This window comes from Xiphophorus hellerii, chromosome 15 (assembly GCF_003331165.1).
Source record: "Xiphophorus hellerii strain 12219 chromosome 15, Xiphophorus_hellerii-4.1, whole genome shotgun sequence".
Classification (NCBI taxonomy): Eukaryota; Metazoa; Chordata; class Actinopteri; order Cyprinodontiformes; family Poeciliidae; genus Xiphophorus; species Xiphophorus hellerii.
The window spans coordinates 17,571,648-17,592,017 of NC_045686.1; the positions used below are offsets into that span (position 1 = coordinate 17,571,648).

At 42.2% G+C, this 20,370-nt stretch overlaps 1 protein-coding gene across 1 annotated transcript in view; it reads left to right on the forward strand.

Annotated features, from left to right (window-relative positions):
• lrfn5b (leucine rich repeat and fibronectin type III domain containing 5b) overlaps nucleotides 1-16,036 on the forward strand; it is a 23,226-nt gene extending 7,190 nt beyond the window's left edge. The window contains exons 2-6 of the mRNA XM_032585789.1: nucleotides 4,636-5,551; nucleotides 6,911-7,085; nucleotides 12,270-12,603; nucleotides 13,328-13,628; nucleotides 14,374-16,036. Coding sequence (XP_032441680.1) covers nucleotides 4,661-5,551; nucleotides 6,911-7,085; nucleotides 12,270-12,603; nucleotides 13,328-13,628; nucleotides 14,374-15,078 — 2,406 coding nt within the window. The 5' untranslated portion in view covers nucleotides 4,636-4,660 and the 3' untranslated portion in view covers nucleotides 15,079-16,036. The remainder of the gene's footprint in view (nucleotides 1-4,635; nucleotides 5,552-6,910; nucleotides 7,086-12,269; nucleotides 12,604-13,327; nucleotides 13,629-14,373) is intronic.
• The last annotated feature ends 4,334 nt before the right edge of the window (nucleotides 16,037-20,370 follow it).

The window sequence follows — 20,370 nt, forward strand, 5'->3', positions numbered from 1 at the left end:
GAAACACGTGTCGTACTTTTTCCTTTTCTTTTTTTTTTTTTTTTGTCCTCGCAGAACAAATCTTGAAAGGATTACTACTGCAACAGTTCCCTTCACGTTCGGCTGGGTTTTTAGCAGCAAAAGAAAAAAAAAGAGAAAGAAAAGAGAGGGCCCAGTCTCTGCAGAGTGAATCAATATCATGTCTTCAGCGTCATTTGAGACTGGAAATAGCAGGTTCTCTTTGCCTCAGTGCACAACCAGACCATTCAGCAAGGGGAAGAGGTGTTTGGCACACACTGATTACACCTCAGCTGTTGCAGCCGTTTTATTTCCCCCTCAGATACATATGCACACATAGATTAAAGTGGGAAAATATTGTGCTTTGCTCACAAATAGCTTCAGCTGTCTTGTTAAAGCCACACACTTGACTATTTTTCATTGGGATTTCGTGTAACAGACCAAGCTGCATTTGGATTTGCGCCTGAATCAAACCCAGTTCTGCCAGCTCCCTTCAAAACTCGCCTCATCAGTAACCAGTTCCAGCTGATTTTTCATTTAAATCAGCTGTGTTGTGAAGGCCGGGCAATTTTGTTGGCGCTCATTTGAACAAACGGCAGGATAAAGACCAGGAACACAAGAGATAAACACTAAAATGACCAAGTTTTAAACTTGTTAAACTGTTAAACTCGTCTGACTTCAGCACAACGTCCAAACCACAAACAAACTGGTGTCGCCACAAACCGGCACATCGGTCAAAGGGAGTATTGATCAGAGAAGAAGCAAACGTCCCTCGGCAACTCTAGAGGAGCTGTAGGGACCAACAGCTCAGGAAATAAAACCTGCTAACTGGACAGCTACTGGCCGCGTGCTCCACAAATCTGGCCTTTACGGCAAGAAGAAAGCCACTGTTGACAGAAAGACACAGAGAGTCCGGTGGGCAGTTTGTAAGAAGCCATTTACGCAGAAAACATTTCAACTGAGGTGTTCTGGTCAGATCAAACCAAAATGAAACTTCCTTTGGGCTACATAATGACAGCAGCATTAGAATTTATTTAGAAGCACCTTTCATAATACTCAATGTCACTTTACTATGGATGGAGGTGAATAAAAGGCAATCATGAAGGAAATCTTGTAGGATACTGCAGTCGTTCATTCATTATTGTTTATTTACATGGGGATAGATGTTAAATTTGAACAAAAACAGGACTCTGCAGCATTTATACTCTTAGCTACTTTGAATGTGTCCCCCAGATGAGCCTTAAACAACATAAAAGGCAATAACAACATAGTAAGATAACATATCACACATTTCTTTAATCCACAATGAAAGAAGAGCCATCAGGGAAAAGACGAGGCTAAGCTGGAGGTTTGCCTTCTAGTGTGATGAGTACGTATATCAAAGCACATTCAGGTAATGGAAGGGCCTAATCAAAGTCCAGATTATTCCACCGAATCCAGGAGTTTATGTTATTCATCCAATCTGACTCAGCCTAAACTCCTTCAATCTCAACAATTTACAGCTACAACTTAAGCAACATACCATGAGATTATTGGCTCTAAATACAAATGCTAGCCACACTTTTTATATTGCCATTTGTAAAAAAAAAAAAAAAAAAAAAAAGAAATAGATCCATCCATCCTTTTAATTCTACCTGACAGTGCTTTGGTTTGGTTTGATAGATAAACTCCTGGTGAAATAGGTTGAGGGTTTGTGGTCTCGGCGTGACAAAATGAGAAAATGTGAAGGGAGATGGGATCCAAATATTTTCCCAAGGCCCTTTAAGAATAAGGACCCTGGCAGCAGTCAGTGCCGTCTCCCCACTCCATTTCTCTCCTAACTCCAGTCCACGCACCGCCACACAAAATCCACAAATCTTGCGCGATCTGCCGAAGTTGTCCCACATAAAAATGGGTCAGGGGAAGACGTTTATTCCTCGCCGCTTCATCAGCAGCGCCTCATAAAAATGTCAGCATGTTCTCCCCAATAATATTCCTCCCCTCACTATTATGTGCCATTTAAAGGCGACCTCGTTCCTGCCTCCTTGTCAGGCTGCGCTACTTTTTACCCAGCTGACAGCGGCTGCCACTGGGCTTCCTTCTCTGCCAACCTCATGTGAGGTGGAGGAAGAAGAAGAAGAAGACAAAAAAAGAGAAGAAAACTCAAAGCGTGCCCCTGCTTGGCGGTGTGTCACTCTTATCCTGTGTGTTGTTTCCTTTATGAGCTTTTCAGCATACTCAGAGGGGCGAGGTTATTACACTGCGAGCTGTGCGTCGCCACTCAGGTGCAGAAGCTGCTTTCATAGCATGACAGTTTCCTTTTGCTGAAGCGAGATTTTTATTTGCTCTATCTGAGGGCTAACGTTGATATCATGGGTGGGGACGCAGCTATTCCTTTAGGTGTATGCAGACACAGGATAGCATTTGTGGCCCTTGATCGCAAAACAAAAGTGTCACAACTTTGATTTTCCAACTTGAGGTTGAAGATTGATGCGGGCAAAAAAAAACCTAACTAAACGTGAAATTTTCCAAAAATATAGATGAATTCAAGTTATATTTTGTCAATAATGTCTTTTACTTTTACTTCAAGTTCATAGTAAGTAAAACAGTAAGCATTCAGTGAGACCTTGGCGGTAAACTCAGCTGAAAAATCCAATAGTTTCTAGAGAAAGAGGGATCCAAATTCTGTTGCTTTGTTGTTTTAGGTGGTAAAAATGACAACAAATCCAAAGATATTAGAAATAAATGTTAGCTTTGAAACATTGCCAGCAGATTTTTGTGCGTCCCTTTTAAACAAGGCAAAGTTCGGAGATTTTACCACATCTACATTGAGTTACAGCTCCATTTCCTACAGAAATCACTTTATTTAATTAAAATAGAACAAATATAAAGGAAACAACAAAAAAAATCAAAATTTTGTTTCTCTTTATTAGTTTCAAACTGACAGTTTTGGCCCACAGGGCGAAAATTTTGGGCCCCTCTGCATTACAGGCACAATTACTGGCATAATTATTACCCCATTGTTTTGGCGCCCCCTCTGGCAGGGAGCCCCAAAGCGTCGCATAAAGTGTACACACCCAGATTTTGCGCCACTGATTGTAGGTATTGATGGTAAACACTGGAAGGTTTTTAATAATAAATCAGCCATTCCTCTCTGTATTTAAAGGTTGTCTTTCGGACTTTCGATTAAACTGCTGTACCTTTTATGTGCGCCGCTGGGCCCGCCCAGAAGGTTAGAGCCTCCGTAATATAATCACTTGTAGTGTCACTTATGCTCTGATACATTGTGGCTCACCTGCAAAGCTGTGATCTGATCTCCAAGGTCTTAGTTTTATGACATTCCACATCCCTGACAGCGTCTCCGGATTCATCAAATGGATCTCATCTTATCCTCTCGTCTCGGCTGTGTCATAAGTAAAAGAAGCAGCAGAGAGAGGCGAGAGAAAATCAATAGCGAGGCATAGCACACACCCGTCGAGGCTCTGGGCCCAATCATCCCTTCCTATTGGCGATATGATCCGGAGAGATATCGGTCTAATTTTCATGAGGCCCCCGAACTGCCAGTCTAGACTTTCATCCTTCTGTACACAAACATAAAAGCGTTGGCATTATCATATCAAAAAAAAAAGGAAGTATGTGGCGGCTTGAAGGGAAAGCCGGCACAAAAAAAAAAAGAGAATCATGCAAGGTTACTAACGATGTTTCACTCACAAGTCAGCAGGTGATTAATTAGCGTCATGTGTAATTGAGCAGCCTGTATTTGTTTGTTCAGGCGTTGACTTGCTTCACTTCTTGCCCACTGTTTGGTTTCCCAGAGCTTCGAGCTGGCGGCATTGGCGTTCCAAATGCAGCGGAAAAGCTTCAACTTTCCAGGACAGAATTCCCTCAGTTAAAAGGGAATTATCTCACCATGTGGGCCATCGCTCCAGCAACAAATAATCCACTTAGTTAGTGGCGACACAAGTAATATTTCCATAGGTTACATGTTGGTCTGCTTCAGAAGTGTGGGGTTCCTACACATGTTCCAGTGCTCAGTCCGTAATGTTCCAATTAGAATAGTTCACCACGAATGGTAAATATGTCTGTAGTGACAGTGTTTAAATAGGACAGGAAAGGAAGGAAGGAAAGAAGCAAGGAAACTACAATCGAAGCAATGGGAGATTGGAAATGCAGAAGAAAGTAACAAATGAACAAACTAAGGGAGTTAGGAGCAGTGAAGGAAGGAAGGAAACTCGGAACAAGTATCACATTCCTCACTCCTAGAATACTAGGAATGAGACTTTCTTGAGACACAATTTCACAAGAAAGAAAGTTAAAAAAGAATAAAAAAGGGAATCATCAATGGATGTAAGGATGGAAAGAAGGAAGGACAAGGACACGACTTAGGCAGGGCGTATGAGGACGCTAAGAAGGACACAAGCAAGGAAGAAAAATAGAAGGGTACATGAAATGAAACGAGATAGGACGCAAGGTAGTATGGAAGGTCACATTTAGGAATGCAGCTGCAGGTAGGAAGGTAGATAACATGGAAGAAAAGCAAAAAGGACACAATAAAATGAGTAAACCCGAGAAACACTGAAATCCAAACCCTTACTTTTCCTTACTGCATATAAACCCTAGAAATAGCTCACCTTCATTGTTTTGCGTCTCTTTTTTTAGGTCTGGTTACCTGATTTCACGTAAAATGGAGTCGTTCCTGGTCTACCTGATCGTCCTCGGCGTGGCTGTGAAGGCGCACAAGGTCCAGATCTGCCCCAAACGCTGCGTCTGCCAGATGCTGAACCCTAACCTGGCGACGTTGTGTGACAAAAAGGGGCTTCTGTTCGTACCCCCCAACATCGACAGGCACACGGTGGAGATGCGGCTCGGCGATAACTTCGTCACCAGCATTAAGCGCAAGGACTTTGCCAATATGACCAAGCTGGTGGACCTGACCCTCTCTCGCAACACCATTGGGTCCATTGCACCGTATGCCTTCAGAGACCTGGAGAACCTCAGAGCTCTTCACCTGGACAGCAACCGACTGACCCGCATCACCAATGACACCTTCAGCGGCATGTCCAAGCTGCACCACCTCATTCTCAACAATAACCAGCTCACCCACATCCACAGTGGGGCCTTCAACGACCTAACAGCGCTGGAAGAGCTGGACTTATCCTACAACAACTTGGAAAGCGCCCCGTGGATAGCCATTCAGAGGATGTCCAACCTCCATACGCTCAACCTGGACCACAACATGCTCAGCCTGATTCCAGAGGGCACTTTCTCTGGGCTGCAGAAGCTTAAGAGGCTGGACGTAACCTCCAACAAGCTGCAGAAACTCCCTCCTGACCCCGTTTTCCAAAGAGCCGGGGTCCTGGCGACGTCCGGCATAATGGGGCCCTTGTCATTCGCGTTGAGCTTTGGCGGCAACCCGTTGAGGTGCAACTGCGAGCTGCTGTGGCTGCGGAGGCTGCAGAGGGAGGATGATCTGGAGACCTGCGCTTCCCCACAACACCTAGCTGGGCGTTATTTCTGGACTGTTTCAGAGGAAGAGTTCCTGTGCGAGCCGCCTCTTATCACCAGACACTCTCAGGTATAATCTCCAAATTGAATTGTTCACTGTTAAGACATAACACACTCTACTGTTACAGGCTCTGAGCCAGAAATGGCTTTCGCTAATCCAAGGTGCCACATCGGGCTTTCCAGTAACTCTCAGCAAATACTAGCTCCAGAGCATCAGAAGTCTTAGAGAAACTGTTGGATTTACAGTTGGAGGAGTTTGGTTAAATGTTTACCTAAGTGTTAGTCTGTTGTAAGGCTTTTCAAGGAGATTCTTTTTAAAGAACGTGTTTGTATTGATTAAAATGAGAACATGGCTGTAGCAGAATCATGCGGTGGGGATGCTTTTTACTCTACAGCAGGGGTGTCAAACTCCGGTCCTCGAGGGCCGCTGTCCTGCAACTTTTAGATGAGCCTCTGCTGCACCACACCTGAATAGAATAATTAGGTCATTAAGGCTCTGGAGAACTGATCTACACAAGGAGGAGGTAATTAAGTCATTTCATTCCACTGTTTTGTACCTGTGGCACATCTAAAAACTGCAGGACAGCGGCCCTCGAGGACTGGAGTTTGACACCTGTGCTCTACAGGGACAAAAAGCTGGTAAGAGTTGAGAAGGGAGCTAAATACAGAACAATCCTGGATGAAGACTTGCTAATGGCTGCAAGAGCTGTGAAACTGATGAGGTTCACCTTCCAGTAGGATAATAAGCTTGCAGCCAGAGATGCAACTGAGTGGTTTAGCTCAAGAGTCTCAGACTTCAGTCCTTATTGGCTGATGTTCTGCAACATTTTAATGTGTCTCTAATTCAGCATGCCTGAATCAAACACTTGAAAGCATGTAATCAATTTTGACAAAGTCTTACAATGACCTGTATTTTTGATTCACTGTAAACCGGTCCTAAACTCATGTTTTAGATTAAAGAATGTTTATGGACTAGGCGGATCTAGTCAAAGTCCAAATATAAAACTAATTCAGAAACTGTGGCAAAATTTTAAATTTGACGTCCACAGATTACACAGACAGACAGATAAATGCAAAGTTTAAAAAAGCACACATCATGTTCCCTTCTGTTTCACAACAATGTGCTATTTTGTGTCGGTCACATAAATTCCCAATGAAATCCGTTGAAGTCTGTGAAGAAGTTAAAACATATGAACCTTTTTAAAGTGAAACGTCTTCAGCAAATCTGTGCTATCCAAAGCGACAGAAAATTAAGATTTTCATTCTGAACCATCACAGTTTTCAAGTTCAATTTTACGGGGGGAAATAGAGTAAAGCGGCACCATCACTGACAATAACTCAAATGTAATATCGACTGTGTGTGTGTGCGTGTGTGTGTGTGTGTGTTTACATAACGTATTCCTCTCTACCTCGCGTCCCTCTGACTCAGGAGCTGCATGCTTTAGAGGGCCAGAGCGTGACTCTGCGCTGCAAAGCCAGGGGCGACCCGGACCCCATCATCCACTGGATCGCGCCGGACGCGCGGCTCATGTCCAACTCTTCCAGAGCCGTGGTCCACACAGACGGCACGCTGGAGATCCTCATCAGCACCGTCAAGGACTCAGGTCTGTTTACAACCCCCGTGGCGGCGCTTGTGATGTTGACAGAACGGAATGACATGTTTGCTCGCGCCACACAAAAGTCCCAAAGATGAAGTATGCGTATGCACAGCTGAGATAGCGGAGACCGACAAAAGCAAAAAGAAGAGCGACTTCGTCTCTGCCACAGCACAGTTCTCCCAAGCATGTTGGCTCTCGCAACTTAAGCGAACATCATAACCTAGTTTAGAAGAACCCAACTCCTCTCTTGTGGGGCTTCTCTTGTCTTTTAGTTTTACACTGTATAGCTTATGTAATTAAAAATCCCAAATTAGACACCGAAGGGAGTAGTTACTCCCAACAAAAGGCACAGTGCTGCTGAGCTGCTAGAAAGCTTTGTCATATCGCCATGAAACACAAGCGTCTGGTCTGGCAGCCCTGAAGAATTACAGTAGAAACTCTCTTTGAAGTTTTAACCAATTACCTGGCCAATCAGAGGAGATTTGGGTTTTTGTTTTGTTTTGTGACCCTTAAGAGAGAAGAGCTAGTATTTCACTTTTGATATGAAAATGTGCAAGCATAATACTCTTAACTTTTAAATGACTTTGCAATTCAGATGAGCATCCTTAAGGCAAAATACACTTGGTGCAGGAAAGATTTGTAGTTTGGGAACATCTCATTAGAGATACGAAGCAAAAATCTGTTTGATCTTGTCTGGAGATAAAGACTCTTTCTGAAGTCACAGAAAAAAAACAACAACTTTTCTACACATTTTCCCAGGTGGTTTATGTTTTTTTGTTTTTTTTTTGCAGACTTTACTCTTCAACGATTGGACAGTGAGCTTTCAAACTGGCCAATCAGAGCGATTATCGAGTTGCATTTTATAGAGACATTATTTCACTCAAAAGTGTAAGAGGATAAATTTACCAACTTGTTTTGATATTTAATTTCTGTATTGATATTTAGCTTCAAATAATTTTAGGTCTGTAAGCACAAGAAAGTAAACGTATTAGTTTTCTTACAGGTGCAAAAATAAATCTGTCAAATCTAAAATGTATAAATCTCTAACCTAATCTTAACTGAGGAGTCATTTACATGTAGAAAATCTTAAGAATAAAATTTTAATTGAAAGTAAATTTAGAGACTGCTTATTAAAGAAGGCTAATAATAAATGAGAGAACTCAAGCTGTAGGGAAAAATGGTGACTAAGATTTCAAAAGTTATTGTGACAAATTTTAGAAGCCAAAATGGATAGCATTTTATGGTGTAGTTTAGTGTCTAGATAATGGATGAGGACTGGTATCAGGCCACCAGCAACATTATATTCAAAGACACCTAACTTTGGTCCAAAATGTGTGGAAGCAAAGGGGGAAAAACAAAAATAGAGCCTTGTAGAGCTTCATTCAAAAATAGAAAGCATAGAAAAATATTCTATGACTAGATGTGGGCTGTGTTTATGCCGTCTAAGAGACAGAGCTTGTGCAGAGCAAGTTATCGGCAGTGACTATTGTCAAAACTGCACAACAGTTTGAAAAGTCAGAAAAGCGTTCTATATTCCGTTAAAAACTGCGTATTATTTGAAGAAAACTGCTGAAATGACTAAACTCTTGTTTCATTTTATCATAATCATGCAGTCTGCTGACTTGGATAAGAGAACAAAGAGTCTCCGGAGACAACCGGTCGAAATTAAGAAGGGCGTCGCAGCAGCGTTCATCCTCAGCTGAACCCTTATTTCTCTTGAGTTAAACTTAATGACAAAATCTTCTCTTTTTTTGCATCACCTAGTTTGATTAGTTGCTGCCCAATCGGTTTTATTGTCCACAGTCGGAAGAGAAGCTTATAAGGATATCTATCGCATATCTTATGACAGGTATTCACAAAACGCTCACTAGAGAATCACCAAAATAAACCTTTTCTACACATTTTCCCAGGCATTTTATCTCACAGGTTTGAATTACAAGTATAATCTGTTTTTCCACCTCCAGATGTTGACTCCAGAAACACCTCAGATGAAAAAAATAAATAATTAAAATAACCTCAATTTGCTTCTTAAAAACTTTGTAAGTATAGGAATTTGTAAAAACATGTTAAACTTGTGAACCTGAGATGAGACAAATGATGACTAGGTATTTAAGTTCCTTAATAAGAACCCAAATGTAATACTAGCTTTTCTTGATCTTGTTTCAAAAAAGTTAAACATTAAAAGTAAAATAAGAAATCAATATTCTTTCCAATTTTATACATTCCACGGTAAAATTAAAAACACAAGTGTTTTGTGTTTTTGTGACAGACTTTAGCTGAGCCAATGAAACCTGCAGAGCTTTAGATGTATTTCTATACGTTGCTTTTTTTTTTAGATCTTTCATGTTGTCAGAAAGGTTATATTTAAATTACTTTTCATCAGCGTGTGAGGTAATAATAAGTATTGTGTTTGGCTTGTGAAACTGAGCTCAGCGTTCTTAAAAATGAAGCTTAATCACAGATAATTCATGATTTAACAAGAAGAGTCATTCCCTTTAGTTCCCAGCACACAAGTTTAGTGTGCATAGTTGTATTCCACTAATGAAAACTGCTTTTGTGTATTTGGTTTATCTTTTTGCAATAAAATTAGCTTGACCACCAAAAACATTTAAGTGTGACAAACAGCAAAAACAGAAGGAACCTGTAAGGAGTCAAATTTGTTTTCATACCCTCACACTCAGATCTTGTCTTGACTGACTGAAATCCCACATTAAATTAAAACCTGTCGAAACGCAGAATTTTATTGAAGATATAAATACACATGTGCTGAGGTAGTTGTGCTCTTACATAATCTTCCATTGCTCTCTTTCTTTTGTAGAACTGCCTGAATCTTGGGACGTGCATAAAACAGTCTTGTCCTCGATGCTGAACATATTGACATTAGATTTAAAAGGAAAAGCTGCAGTCTTTCCCACTTGTATAGGAAAGCTACATTCTGAAGAATAAACCACACCGTTTTGGGAAAGCCACAACATGACGCTATGTTTTCAAATGCTGGGTATATTCACATTTGTTGAGATTATCTGGTTCTTGTGGGGCGACGGAGGCTCAATGGGAAGACGAGCCTCGTTTTACCGGTCTGTGAGTGGATGTGTAAATGTGTGCAGGTTTCTGAGTGCGACTGGGTGAAGGCGGCTAATGTCCAAAGAGCTTTGAGTGGCTAACCTGAAAGACGCAATATAAATCCAGTCCATTTACCATTCTCATAAAGTTTCCTATTCTGTTGTCTTGTGAGACTCAAGAATTAGTCCTCGGAGTTTATATATATATATATATATATATATTGTATATATCAGTTTTCTTGTACATTGTATATATACTGTATATATATACAGTATATATACAATGTACAAGAAGACTGATCTGTAGTATTACTCGAGCAATGCTCCAACAGTGCTCTTTGCCCTCCGTTTCAGTCTGGCATCTTCCAGATGTAAGATTGAAACGATTTATTTCTGTTTTTTCTTTGCACCAAGAGCTTTATTTTCTATTATGAGAGATATAATAGTAAACCTTGAGGATCGTGTTTTTCTGCCATCATGATGCTTATCTTGACATCTGCTGCAGGGCCAAACCTCCTAGGAGGTTTCAGTCCTTTGCTGTTGTTTTCTCTGGCTTAGAGATGTTTTCAGAAAAAAAAAGTGCATAAATGTCACTTATATCAATTGTTAAAAATGTAATTTTGAATACACCAGATAAAATGTAAATACAAAGTAAATCAATTAATAGTGCAGATCTACATTCTAATGAGTTTGGTCAAATTTAGGCTGACGGAAAACCTCAATATAGCTACTTCTCCATTATCCAAAAACGACAATGTGTGGATTTATCAGCCTCACATGTGGAAAGACTCGAACAGGCACTAGAAGACTGTATTTCTAATCACTGGTATAGAAGATCTAGTGATCTAGACAGTCCATTACAGAGTAAATGTAGTCAGTCGGTGATTAAACAGCCTCTTTTTTCCAACTGCTTTAAAGTTTCAGCTTAAATATGCAAGTGAGCTCAAAGGAAACAGCATTGAGAGAAGCTGCTGGTTATCAAATCCCCATCAGCTGTGAGTTCACGTTGCCACGGTGAGGTTAAATGCAGCGCTGTTTCTGACTCACATAGTCAGGTTTGTCCTGCTCTGCAGCTGCTAGCAGAACAAAAAAAAAACTGCTAATACTTCACTTTTGCTACTGTGATAAAAACCAGGCGCTCGCTAGCACATTTTGGCAGCATAAAAAACAACCAGGCACGGTAGAAACAGACTGTTCAGTTTTTATTGGACTCAATAAGGAAGGTTTGCTGTCGTTTAGAGTCTTCTGGTGCAAAAGGTGACTTTTATGACTTTTCTTTGGAAAAATGTGCGTGTGATGGTAAATCTCTCGGCATTGTGGCAGATTAACTCTAGCCGAGTTAATCTTTTTATGCAGATTCGCTCAAATAAATTGCATGATGGTTCGGCGTTTAAACTGTGTCACTATGTACATACAATACATACAATACAGGTCAGTTGACAAGAATAGTAAAAAGATATTATAATAATTATAATATTACTATTACTATTATAATATTACTTCATAAAAGTAAGCCTTTTATGAAACAACAAACTTTGCTGCACATTAAACTGTCCCAGTAACTACTGCTATGAACAATAATATTGTTGTTTTAAGACTATTTTCAAGTCATATAATGATGACGGCTTAATATTCCAAGTTTGCTCTCTCAAAGACCAATAAATGTTAAGTTTGTAAAGGACAATTAACACTGGAACTGATCAAGTTCTTTTTAAATTTATCATGCGATTAATTGATTAATTGCTTATTGTGACAGACTTAGAAACAACTTCTCACTTGGGCAGCAATCTCATAGATAAATTAATTCTTCTTTAATAAAAAGTTGCATAAATTTTTAGAATCTAATTAAAAAGTAATGCAAAACCAACAACAAATAGCTTTCCAATAGCCTATCAGAAAAGTACCATAAATGTTATTAGCCCAATTTAGAATTTTGTGGAAAATTATAAAGTTAAAAGTTTGTTCTAGCTTGTAAGTGGATAGCAATTTAAAAAATTTGAAGGTGGCAGGTTTGTTGTTTTCTTCTTTTCTTGTTTAACATAAAGAAAACAATACCTGCCAGGCGATATTGTGGTCACAGACATCATAAACCCCTCCTGAGTGCTAATCTCCTCGGCTTGTGTTTCAGGTTCCTTCACCTGCGTGGCCTCCAACCCGGCCGGAGAGGCCCACCAGACGGTGGATCTGCTCATCGCTAAACTCCCTCACATCACCAACGACACGATCGCGGAGCAAGAGCCCGACCCCGGATCGTCAGATATCGCCACGGTGACCAAGACGGGAGCCGAGGCGGGAGGGGTGCCTCTGGGGAACGCGAAGACGAGCCAGGAGAAGAAGGTGGTGGTAGCCGAGGCCACCTCCACCTCGGCCCTGGTGAAGTTCAACTTCCACAGGAGCATCCCTGGAATCCGCATGTTTCAGATCCAGTACAACGGCACATACGATGACTCGCTGGTGTACAGGTGAGCAGAAACATTGAACTCGATATGAGGTTACAGAAGGTGTAGAAAGTTTTCTTTGCAGTCATAAAATCTTAATCATTTTCTAATGTTCACACTGAGCTACGAATGCCTGAATGTCTTTAGCAGTTAAGTCATTAAAAGCCGGACCCGACTGTTTGCATCATTCGCTGTATCACTCAAACTCATCAGGAAGACTAATGCACTGCACATGAATTTATCTCCTTTGACTCTAATCCCCCTTGTGTATTATTTACTATATGCAAGGCCTTGATAATGCCTAATCAACAAAATCAAAACAGAATGTCAGCATTTAGCTGCAGACCCATGGGGAGATGAAAGAGCCATATTCTATTGTTTCACAAAGAGCATCAGATGCTTCATATGAGCCTATCTGAAGACGCACAGCACCCAGCTTTCTCTTATCCCAGCCTGCTTTCACTCCAGATTTACTGGTAATCACTGAGATATGATGGGATCATTGCACCAGCTCTTTTTTTTTTCCAAAATGAACTTAAGGGTCAGCATCGCATATGGTCTTTCAGCAGTGGCTGCTAAACAAACAGTCGTACTGCGCTCCCAAGCAGGTTTTTACCAGTGATATTGATGAAAGAATAAGTCATATGTCAAATAACAGATTTTGTTTATAAAGATCTTAAGTAGCCCCGTGAGAGTCATTTCATCCAAACAACAGTAGGCTTAATAATCTGTCTGCTTCCCTTTGCAGAATGATCCCCCCAACCAGCAAGAACATTCTGGTGAACAACTTGGCGGCTGGCACACAATACGATCTATGTGTCCTGGCCATCTACGACGACCAGGTCACCTCGCTGACCGCCACCAGGGTGATAGGCTGCATCCACTTCACCACCGAGCCGCAGTATCTGCGGTGCCACTTCATGCAGTCGCAGTTCCTCGGCGGGACCATCGTGGTCATCATTGGAGGGATTATCGTGGCGTCCGTGCTCGCCTTCATCATCTTCCTCATTGTGCGTTACCGAGTGTGTAGCCAAGGGGATGCAGACAAGGTCAGTAAGGCTGTTGTGTAGGTTTAACAATTCCCTACATGACTTCCTGAAAGAGCAGTCTTTCAAGAGACAAAGGACCAATTTCAAGGCGTTATATTGCGAAGTCACATTTGACATATTTACCACATTCATAACAACTGAAAGTAACATATTGATTGTGCTAGAAAATGCAATGTTAGATTTCTGTTGCAAATGGAGTTAGGTCAACTCTGATTGATGCTCTATTGTCAGGCTTTTCTCTTTAGGTGGACGACCATGTCCACCTAAAGAGAAAAGCCTGACAAGTAGAGCATCATTCAATAAGTGTTGTTGTGTCGTACTCCTTCTATTTTTAGATGAAGGATTAAACATCTCACGGTGGTCTGTGAGATGTTCAAAGCTTGGAATACCTGACCCTGCTTCAACCCTCTTGACTTTCACCTTCAAAATGTCTACATGTAACTCGATGGCCCCATGACGACACCGGGTGTCCTCATGGGTATTTATGAGGACACCCGTGTACTTTATGTTGGTTTATGATATAAAATCCCTATGAAGCACCTGCTTGTGGCTGCAGTACAACAACATGTGGAAAAGACAAATCATAAAAGTACATTTGCAAGGTATCCCCCTTTGACCAGAACAGCTGGTCAAATGGCTGCTCTGGTCAAAGAGCAAGGTACTGTACTGCTTTGAAAATATGGGAATCTACTAAATGTGTCATTGTTTTTCCCTTCTCTCTTGTGTTTACCTCATGTTGGACCAGGCCCTGGAGATGGGGGATATCCGATCACTGAGCAGCGATGGACAGCTACAGGGCTGTGGCATCCCCAAATCCCTCTCTAAACAGGTCCTCCGTCCAGAGAAGAATGACAAGGAATGCGCCAGAGTTGCCCTCCCGCCTCCGGAGCCAACCAAGCAACGACCTCCCGTCTCGGTGCCCACCACAAAACCTTCTGTTCCTGACTGCACGGTGTCTACCTCTGCTGGCAGCCATAGCTGGCACCCGGCCTCCCCAGGAGCGCCGAGGCCCAAGCGTTCCGGCGCTCCACCGAAACCCTCGGAGGGCCGGCGAGCTGAAGCTCAGACGGACGTTGAGCTCAACAACATGAACCGCAATAACTCTTCGGAGGTCAAAACAGCCACTGCCGTCTCCACCGCTCCCCCAGGGCCTGGCCAACCCCAGAAATGGACTGCTGCTCCGAGAGTCCCGCGACCCCACCAAGCCTCCCGACATTACATGACTGTTCCTGCAGGAGCGGTGAGAGTGAACCGCAGGCACTCGCTTAACGCAGACTCATCGTACAGGGAGCGCTGCTACGTAGCCTACCCCAAAGTCGGGGCCGGCCTGCGCTCCAAGCGCAGCCTGTCAATGAGTGGAGAGCTTCCCCAGCTCGAGAGCACAACAAACATTCATCGAGCCAGGGACAAACTATCCAGGTCTGAGTGGCTGCTGGAGAGCACTTTATGATTTCAACTTCACTTGTGCGTCCTTGGCTTTCCTCGGATTGGGTTGGGAAGTCCGCTGTGAAACATACTGAGAATTTTCTTCCTTGTTTCGACATCCCTCTTTGGGGAACACGAGGAAGGCAGGCACACAGGGAGTCAAGGGAGACTGTTCACATTTGTTTTCTACCATATAACCTATCAGAGTCTACTTTATATCAACTTCAATGAAAGGCACAACAATGTATAAAAACAATGCCATGTACAAAAATGTTTAGTTCTGTGAGATACCATATATCTCAGTGCAACCATAAGTGTTCATGTGGTTGTGAATGCAGTAACCTGAACATACTGTATAATAAGGAGAGCATCACACAGGGGGCTTGTGTGATGGTATTATACCGCCTCTAACCAGAGGTGACGGCATCTCTGAAGACTTTGAACGTCAAGACTTTTCAAGAGATTAGGAATGTGCTTTACATCCCGGAGATGCGGGAACAGAATGTAGTAGACAAGAGAGCGCTCCGGCTCCTCATCCCAACACTCCCAGTTCCAGCACAATGCAGCATTTCTTTTTCCTTTCTTGTGGCACAAGTCGACTCAGCCTAATACTGCCGTCCGGTTTGAATCGATAAATTTTTATCACGTAATTACATAAAGACTCCGCTCAAATAGGATTCCTGTCACGACTGATTCGAGCGGCAACCTGAACCAGCACCGGTGGCATGACAGGTGCTGCAACTAATCTGATATTACGTGTGGGTGAGATCCAGAGGAACGGCTCATTTCCATATTTTATACTCGCAGACGTTTATCTTGTCATGCCGACAACAACTATTGTAAATTAACTTTGTCGATGTAAGAAAGAAAGGGAGAATCACGATAACGGGAGGCCGACCGCTCTTGATTTTGCTGTTGTTTCTGTTTGATGTTTACTAGTACAAATAAACCAGTGATAAAACAAAAAAGGGGAAAAAAACTGATTTATCTCTTTTCCAGCTTTCCTGTGAGCTTCGCATATCAAATTAGTGATAGCTATACAGCGCTCTTTGTTCCTGCACCCCTCATCTTGCAGAAGTGGTTGCAATTTGGGGATTTTCTGTCGTCTTGCAGGAGCTTAATTCCCGTCTCTCTGCAAGTGGCGGACCTCTGACAGATCCCCAAGCTCTAGTGTTTGTTCAGAGAGAGCGGGGAGGCAGATGATGAAACGAGACCTCGCCAGTCACGGGGGACACCCTGCTTGCTCACAGATCTCCTTGCTCATCTAACTGCGGCGTGTCTGTTCCTCTCTGAAACCTGCAGCCACTGCGGAAACCTGCGTCAGAAGAGGTTAAATGCAGCCTCCCACAGAGAAAACCAGTACACAGCTAATTGTAAGGCTAAAGTGGCGGGATTGAGGTGTCATCCTCTGGAATGAGATCTTTAAGACCGATTGCTCGTTGGCTTTTTCCTTTTTTTCCCAGGGAAAATCTTTCAGGATCAGCTGAAGCCTAGACTGTAAGTGTGAGACATGAATTAATTCCCTTCATCTGAACTGGATGCATTCATCATTTGGATGCTCATTACAGGTGCTTAAAATGCCAAGGAGCTTGGGCCAGGCCTTGGTTTAGCTTGTTGGCAGGAGCCGAAGGTGTTTGTTAATAATAGATGCTTTTCTGGAGCGGAGACAGCGCGGAGAGGCGTAAATGGAAGGTTTTGTGAAACAAATACAGCGAGGAGGCTGGGAGGGTGAGGCACAGGGGTTGTGGATGAAGAAGCAAGAGTGTGGAGAAGATAACTCAGAGATTTAGAGAGAGACAAGACAGAATGTAGAGCAGGGGAGGCAGAAAATAGCTGCCTTTTGTGAGGCGGCCCTGCAACCTCTTAGGTATTCTGCACACCTTCTTTGAGATGGTGAGCATGGGGAGGAGGTTGCAGCGGGGTGAGAGACCTCGACTGGAGGTCAGACGACAAGCATAGCAGAGTGTAACCCTGCGGCAACATCAAAACCGCATGGTTCCCTTCACCAAAGTGCATGAGCCTGACCCACTTTCTAACCCCTGTAATGTGTCTCCAGGCCCCTGGGTGGCCTCTCCCCTCCTGCCATCACCTCATGACCCCGCGCTTTATTCAGCTTACTGTCCTTCTTCATGCTGACAGCTGAAAGGTGCTGTCATGTTTCTGGGGAACACTGAAGGCAACTACCATCACAACTCATAATCTTTGATAGAATACATTCTGGAGTCGTTCCTCGCTTCTTTAAATGTTGCTCCGGATGAGTCAGGTTCAAGTTTTCAAGCTTTTTGAAGGTGCCAATTTTTCTCTAAATCGTCGATGCTGTCAGCTCAGTAATTGACTAACTGAGTTTGTCAACTGGGCTAGGTTCTTTGGTTGAGTCGCTCCACACTTATCAGAATGGATCTTCTGTTGTGTCTCTGCAAAGAATTATGAAAGAACAAATATGTAAAATTAGGGATGTCCCAATTGGGTTCCTATCAAGACATTTTTAAATTATCAATATCAGACGGCCTGACTAAACCCAACTTAAGGTAAATCAATGTTTTGAAACGTTTAGAGAAATTAACAGAGCACTGCACTCCTCTCCTCCAACTATTAAAATCATTTCTGACTGCAGGCTCTATATGATCCAATGGCCTAATTGCCCTCATTAGACATAATTAACTAGCTAGTATCAGCTTGTTTTACTCTATAAAAGACAGAATGGCAAATAGGTGTAAAAGTATCCATATCGAGACACTTGAATTGAAGACTACTGCTAATGTTAGCTTGTGTTTATTCTTTGTGTTTGGCTTAGGTCTATGTCTCAAAAATCAAAACCACAATAAATATTAAGGAAGGTATGATCAGAACTGTAAACGTCAACATGTTGATGTAGTTACTTTTGCAGCAGTAGGAATAATTTTGTATTGTCCATTTAATTTTTTCAACAAAAGCACCTGAGGAAAAACCAATAATCCAAACAACCAAAACAAAACTGTCATTTTTCACTTCAAATTATGGTGCTAAATATGGCATCTGTTATGCAGCCCTAAATAAAAGGCTCTTCCACACTGCAATTGATTATCTGTAAAACTCAGACAGGTCAGATGTGATTTTGGTTATTTAACATTAAAAATAGATTTTTCAAACATAGTTTAAGATTCATGTAAGCTTTATTCTATTCTGTTTTGAAAGAGCCTCTTAAGATTTTTTGCTTGTTTGTTTTAGAATTGCCTGACATTGAGACAAACATAAAAAGTTCTATGTAGTACTGTTTATAAACAGATTGGTCAAACCTGGACTGAGTTATTCAACTCTGATTATTGGATGCATCATTAATTTTTATGAGGTCCAATACCTAGTGTCATACTGATTGATAGTCTTTCAGTTCCAAGTTGTTCTGTGGGGGACGGCTGCCAGAGTGCTGCCAAAGGAAGGTACTTCTCTACAAACCTCCGCTGGTCCCAACAGCTGCTAGTGCTACTGTAGTGGGGAGCAGCTGAGATGCAAGTTGTTAAATTTTACAACTTTCAAATCACTTAATTAATGAAGTATGTCTGTTTGTCTGTACAGAAACAATTTGAGCCACACGAGATATGTTATAACTGAATCTTTAGCAAGTCATATAACAGAGAGGAGACATGCTAACGTTAGCCAAACACTTCAGCTAGCTGCTACGCATGAAAACATTGTCAATATATCTGGAGGAGCAAGATGGTTTGCGAATAAAAAACAAATGTCATTGGTGGGTTGAGGTAATACTCAACCCAGTGTGTTACTGAGATTTAAGGCATATAACACTGATTATGTTTTATGTTAGAGTCAACATTGTGGCAAACAAGAAGGCTTGCTGCTACTGTGGAGAAGTTGGGTTAGGGTTAGCCTAACCCTAACCCTGACCATATTGACAGATACCTAATCTTATGTGATTCTGAACAATATCTGTAACAAAAATGTTCGAACTGGGAAGTTAAAAATAGCATTTAAACTCCAACATAAAAAGAAAAGCATTACAAAACACAAAGCAATTAATGGTCCATTAGCTGACAGTGTAAAGTACAGTATGTTTTTCTATTTATTATAGACCTGACTTTCAGATATCACTTATCTACCATTTTTCTTTTTCCGTGTCTATTTTGTCTTCTACGTGTTCACAATTGTTCTGAAAACGAGTCTAAAGAACAACTTTTAAAAGGTCTGTAGATCAAGGTTACATTTCAGTGTTGCTAATTTGGGCTTTTCGTCCCTTAATGGGATTTCCATGGTTAACTTCCAACCAATAAGGCGTCTGATAACAGCTGACTGTCGTTAATGGCAATCGTGTTGTGGAGAAAAATTACGTCGGAGCCCTGATGTGTTCAATTTGCGGTCAATTGCTTTATTTAGAGAGATCATCGCGCTCACTTCAGCGAATTGAAGAGCCTTTTACCGGCCCGGTTCGAGGGGAGTAATGGGAGAACTGAGCTCCTTCAACAAGTGAGTTAGCACCTTCCACTGGCAATGTTTCATTATCTCCAACCCAGCAGGCGGTGTTAGTCAAAGTCACACATGAGACATCATTTCTCTGGCAGACATTGTTCCTAGGAGAACACGTTAAAAACAAAGAAACCATGGTGAGCGTTGAGCACAACCAAAACATCACCGGTATCACTCTGGAGGAGGAGGTGCCGTTGAGTAAAATATGCACAGGCAATTCCAAAGACTATGCATTATTGAGAAGAGTAAATGGGTCTGGAATGAGCATCATGGCTCATTAATAGTGAATGTGATTACTGTTTCTGGGAACACAGCAGTCTGGACAAGAAGAAAGATCATTTAAACGGTCAAATCCAAAAACTAAAGGTCTGCGTGTTTACTCAGCACCAACTGTCGGCATCAAACCCATGACTCAAGCCGAAAACTCTTCCCCGCCAAATGTCCTGTTGTGATTACTAACGTCTCACCGTGAAAAGCCACTCGACTGGTGTTTGCCAGGAGAGTCTGGAGACAGGTTGGAGCCGGGGTTTTTATTTATTCATTTATTTTGACAAAGCTGACTGAAAATAAGAGAGCAGTTTCATAACATGGAGTCGTCGGGCTGAGTGAAGGTGACACTCCGGTTGGTGCCTGCGGAGTGACTCCCCTCCTGGTTGACAAACAGACTAAGTGACACATCGAGATCCGGAGGCACATTCAGAAGATCTGATTTGACGTGAACTCAAATTATCGTGGTGCCCCCCTGAGGGGTTCCCACGCTGAACGAACAGATGCCTTCCTCGCTTACTTCTCCTCTCTCGCAGCCTCCAATCTTTCTGTTACATATGCTTCAGGGTGATGGACGACTGGAGAGGCTGGCTGC